The sequence below is a fragment of the Cebus imitator genome, unplaced genomic scaffold (assembly GCF_001604975.1).
Source record: "Cebus imitator isolate Cc_AM_T3 unplaced genomic scaffold, Cebus_imitator-1.0 Scaffold339, whole genome shotgun sequence".
Classification (NCBI taxonomy): Eukaryota; Metazoa; Chordata; class Mammalia; order Primates; family Cebidae; genus Cebus; species Cebus imitator.
The window spans coordinates 1,304,670-1,309,717 of NW_016107654.1; the positions used below are offsets into that span (position 1 = coordinate 1,304,670).

The 5,048-nt window shown below is 58.8% G+C and overlaps 1 protein-coding gene across 8 annotated transcripts in view; it reads right to left on the reverse strand.

Moving 5' to 3' along the window:
• The window catches only part of TRAF2 (TNF receptor associated factor 2), a 36,043-nt gene extending 31,318 nt beyond the window's left edge, over window positions 1–4,725 (reverse strand). For 2 of the 8 annotated variants that reach the window (XM_017505547.2, XM_037730316.1), the window contains exons 1-2: window positions 4,666–4,711; window positions 1,057–1,139 (exon numbers count right to left, since the gene is read on the reverse strand). Coding sequence is in view for 2 of the 8 variants with exons in the window: in XM_017505545.2 (XP_017361034.1) it covers window positions 1,057–1,139; window positions 1,215–1,217 (86 nt within the window). In the remaining 6 variants the exon portion in view is untranslated. Of the gene's footprint in view, window positions 1–1,056; window positions 1,140–1,214; window positions 1,538–1,780; window positions 1,851–4,665 lie in introns of those variants that run through there. The other 6 variants (XM_017505545.2, XM_037730310.1, XM_037730312.1 and 3 more) reach the window with 5 other exon arrangements.
• Between the last annotated feature and the right edge of the window lie 323 nt (window positions 4,726–5,048).

The window sequence follows — 5,048 nt, forward strand, 5'->3', positions numbered from 1 at the left end:
TCTCGGCTCACTCACGCTCTGTCCCCAGGCTGCAGTGCAGTGGCACAATCTCGGCTCACTGCAACCTCTGCCTCCAGGGCTCAAGCATTTCTCCTGCCTCAGTCTCTTGAGCAGCTGGGACACAGGTGCGACACCACGCCTGGCTAATTTTTTGTGTATATATATATTTTTCTTTTGAGACGGAGTCTCACTCTGTCGCCAGGCTGGAGTGCAGTAGCACAATCTCTGCTCACTGTAACCTCCTCCACCTGGGTTCAAGTAATTCTTCTGCCTCAGCCTCCCCAGCAGCTGGGACACAGGTGTGCGACACCACGTCCAGCTGATTTTTTTGTATTTTTAGTAGAGATGGGGTTTCACCATGTTGGCCGGGATGGTCTCAGTCTCTTGACCTCATGATCGGCCCACCTTGGCCTCCCAAAGTGCTGAGCCACCGTGCCAAACCTAATTTTTATATTTTTAGTAGAGATGAGGTTTCACCATGTTGGCCAGGCTGGTCTTGAACTCCTGGCCTCATGTGACCCACTCACCCCAGCCTCCCAATGTGCTGGGATTCCAGATGGGAGCCACTGTGCCCAGCCCATTACAACATTTAAAAAACAAACACACTTTCCCTTTTTCCTCCAGGAAGGACAGTGGATGCTGACTGCTCTGTGCCTGGACACCAGCCCCCAGATGGGAACCTCGCTGTGCTACTGGAGCCTGGCTGATGCCTCCAGGCAGGTCAGCTCAGCCACAGGCCCTCATGCTGCACACCTGCTCTGTTGTCTTTCCAAGGCCCAAGTTGCCAAAAAAGTGTCCTGGAAGCTTTGGGTCACTTGCATCCTTGAAGAAGCATGGACCCATCCACCAGCCAGAGCGGCAGCAGGAAGGCTGTGGCCACAGCAGTGAAGAAAACGAAGTCCCACAACGTGGCCCTGACACAGCAGCGTGGGTCACCTGGTCCCAGGACTGCTCGCCTGAGAGTGGCTGACCTTTCCCAGCAGGCCCAGGACTGGCAAGTCTCAGAAAGACCCAAGAGGCCAGAACACCGCTGAGGCCCTTCCCTCATCCTCTCATCTCTGCTCAGTTTGCTGCCTCAGAAAGAGGTCTTCCTCTTCCCAGCTCTCAGGAGTGCTCCACCATTCACCAGGGTTTGTCACCTACAAACCCGGGAGGCTTTCATTTTTCTTTACAAACAGGGGCTCGCTATGTTGCCCTGGCTGGAATACACTAACCATTCACAGGCATGATCGCCGCACACTACAGGCTGGAACTCCTGGGCTCAAGTGATCCTCCCGCCAGTCTCTCAAGTGGCTGGGACCACAGGTGAGTGCGCCTCCATGCCCCAGCTACCCAGGATGCTTTCTGAGCCATTCCTTGTCCAAATCACAGGCCAATCCCACTGGCCCCTTCTCTCACCTCCACCCTGCCCTCTGCTCCTCCTTCACACCCACATCAGAAGGGCACCCCTCACTGAGGGCTCCCCAAGAGCATCCTGAGCACTGAGAAGGCAACCCAGCCACGGGGTTTAGCCCCATCTGGCCTTGTCCCCACCCCATCCTCAGGATGCCCCCTATCCCCCTGCTCTCCTGTTTTCTGAATGCACTGAACCCTGAACACATTCGCCCTGCTTGGAGGAGCCCCCAGTGCTGGTCCCTGTGGATGTGCACACCTGCCCCATGACAACCCTGAGGTGGGCCTAAGAAACCTGTGCCCAGGACAAGGCCCAGCAGCCTTCCAAGACTTGCCTCTAACCTCCATGTAACGTCCTCAGATCTCAAAAAGTGGAAGGAAAGTTTACTTGTAAACCCTGAAAAAGGGCCACTATCAGCTGGGTGAGGTGGCTCACACCTGTAATCCCAGCACTTTGGGAGGCTCAGGTAGTAGATCACCTGAGGTCAGGAGTTCAAGACCAGGCTGGCCAACATGGTGAGACCCTGTCTCTACTAAAAGTACAAAAAATTAGCCAGGCATTGTGGTGTAAGCCTGTAATCCCAGCTACTTGGGAGGCTGAGGCAGGAGAATCGCTTAAACCTGGGAGGCGGAGGTTGCAGTGAGCCAAGATTGTACCAGTGCACTCCAGCCTGAGCAACAGAGTAAGCCCTTCCGAAAAACACACACAACAAAACAAATAGAAAAATACAACAAATTAGCCAGGTGTGATGGTGTGCACCTGTGGTCCCAGCTACTCAGAAGGCTGAGGTGGGAGGACCACTTGAGCCTGGGAGGAGGAGGTTGCAGGGAGCCCAGGTTCCCAACATAGAGTGTGGCCTCCAGCCCCCACCCCCACGCCTCCCTCTCCTCCGCCAGACACTCCTCACAGGCATGGCCTCACATGACCATCATGTTGCCCTGACACAGTGGGAGGGGCAGGGATCATTATTCCTGTTTCCAGATGAAAACACAATCCCAGAAAGCCAGGCCACAGTAGGGAGCCTGGTCCAAGGCCCCTGAGGTCCCACAGATGACCACAGTGCACCCTGGGGTTCTTTGTGCTTAGAGACTCCTTAAGTATTTTATTTGAATCTCATTTATAATATATTTTAAGAACGAAAATCATCACGAAGACTCAAAAATGCTACACCGAAACTTTACCACACTTCTGACAGTACCCCAATCTGTTCCCACTTTGGCATAAAACTTGAGGCCAGGTGCGGCGGCTCACACCTATAATCCCAGCACTTTAGGAGGCCAAGACAGATGTGTCATGAGGTCAAGAGATTGACACCATCCTGGACAACAAGATGAAACCCCGTCTCTACTAAAAATGCAAAAATTGGGCCAGGCGAGGTGGCTCACGTCTATAATCCTAACACTTTGGGAGGCTGAGGCAGGTGGATCACGAGGTCAGGAGTTCGAGACCAGCCTGGCCAACACAGTGAAACCCTGTTTGTACTAAAGATACAAAAAAATTAGCCAGGCGTAGTGACGGGCGAGACTCCATCTCTAAATAAATAAATATCTTTTTTAAAAAATACAAAAATTAGCCGGGCGTGGTGGCATGCACCTGTAAACCCAGCTCCTTGGGAGGCTGAGGCAAGAGAATTGCTTGAACCTGGAAGGCAGAGATTGCAGTGAGCTGAGATCGTGCCACTGTACTCCAGCCTTGGCAACAAGAGTAAAACCCTGTCTCAAAATAAACGGATAAAATTATAATTTTAGATGTAACCCCATCTTTTTCAGGCTGAACATAATACCAAATAGAAGCTTGGTAACAACCTAAACTCCTAACAATTGTTTATACAAAAGTATAAAACGCAAGTGTGGCAGGAGAGGAGCTCTTGAATCTTTTTTTTTTTTTTTAGATTGGGTTTCCCTCATGTTACCCAGGCTGGAGTGCAGTGGCGCGATCTCGGCTCACCGCAACCTCCGCCTCCTGGGTTCTGGCAATTCTCCTGCCTCAGCCTCCTGAGTAGCTGGGATTACAGGCACGCGCCACCATGCCCAGCTAATGTTTTGTGTTTTTAGTAGAGACGGGGTTTCACCATGTTGACCAGGATGGTCTCGATCTCTTGACCTCGTGATCCACCCGCCTCGGCCTCCCAAAGCGCGGGGATTACAGGCTTGAGCCACCGCGCCCGGCCGAGCTCTTCAATCTTACAAGTGTTCATGCACAATACATTTAGTTTCTCTTATTAAAATCTAGGGCCGTTAACAGGGAGAGAGACTGAGTGAGTGCAGCAATCCTGTCCCTTAAGACCGTGTGGCCACACAGCAGGGTCCGTTCTCAGTCTGGGTTTCCCTTGACTTGACCCGGACAAGACTCCCTCCCCCTCCAAGCCCCGTCTTCACTGGCTGTCAGACGGAGCTCCTCCGCCCTGCACCGAGCGCGGGCTCGGTGCTCCCCCGCGCTGACCCTCGGCCCTCAGGACCTCACAATGACAACGGCAAACACCCAGCTCTGGCCCTGACCGTTCCTGACCCCGGGCTGCACGTGGCCGCCTCCCGAGGGCCACGGTGCTGTGAGCCCCTCGTCTCGGCCTGGCAAGCGCCCGCCTTCGGCCGCTCGGGCCGGATTCCTGCACGTTCCACCGACACCGCCGCTACCGCCAGGCCCGGGCCCCGCCCGCCGCAGCCCACCCGGCCCCGCCCGCCCGCGGCCCAGGGGACTTTTCTCCCAGGCTCACGCGGGTCTCCCTCCGCTCCGACCCCGGCGGCTCCCACGCCGCTCAGCAGGAAGGCAGCGGGGCTCCGCCCCCGGCCCCACGGGTTTTCCCCGACCCGCCCGGGCACGCAGCCGAGTGGGGGCGCGGGGCTTCGGGGACTTCAGGGGCCGACACCTGAGCGGGGACGCGGGGACGGGGCGACGGGGCGACGGGGCGACGGGGCGACAGGGCGCGGGGGCGGGGCGGGGCCGGGCCGGGTGGGCCGCCCACGGGCCGCAGGCGAGGCTGGGACCCGCGACCCCGCGCGAGACCCCCGGCCGTGCCCCGCGCTGCTCCGAGGACGGCCGCGCGCGTTCGCGAACTTTCCCGCGCCGGCCCCGCTCGGACTTGGTTTCCGGCCCAGCCGCTCAGAGAAATCCCCCCGGGCCGGCCCCGCCCCCGTCCCGCCGCCTCTCCCGCCTCCGCCCCCGCTCTCGCTCCGGCCCGGGGTCTTCCTGAGAGGCGGCCGCGCCCGCGCCCGACCCCGCGCCCGACCCCGCGCCCGCGCCCGCACCCGCACCCGACCCCGCGCTCGCCTCACCCAACGGTCGCCGCGCGCCCGGAACCGAAGGCCCGCCCCGCCTCCGCCCCCGACGCCGCCGCTCCGCTAATGGACGGAGACGGGAGCCAACCATAGGAAGCCATAGCGAGCGCCATTGGCCAGATCCCGCCCCGCCCCCGACCGCGACTGACGGACTGAGACAGCATCCAACCAGCGGGCCCGGAGGAACCGCAGCGGGCTCCGATTGGTCCGCGCTGAGACGGCCTGTGTGCTTAAGCCGCTCTCTGCTTTGGGCTGGAAGATCAGGCGCTGGTGCGGGGGCCGCGCCACTTGGGTCCACGCGGCTCCCTTCCCCGGGTGCGGCGAGGCCCTCGCTTCCCCCCCGCGGCCCCGCGCGGAGACCCCTGCCGCAGACCCGAGAG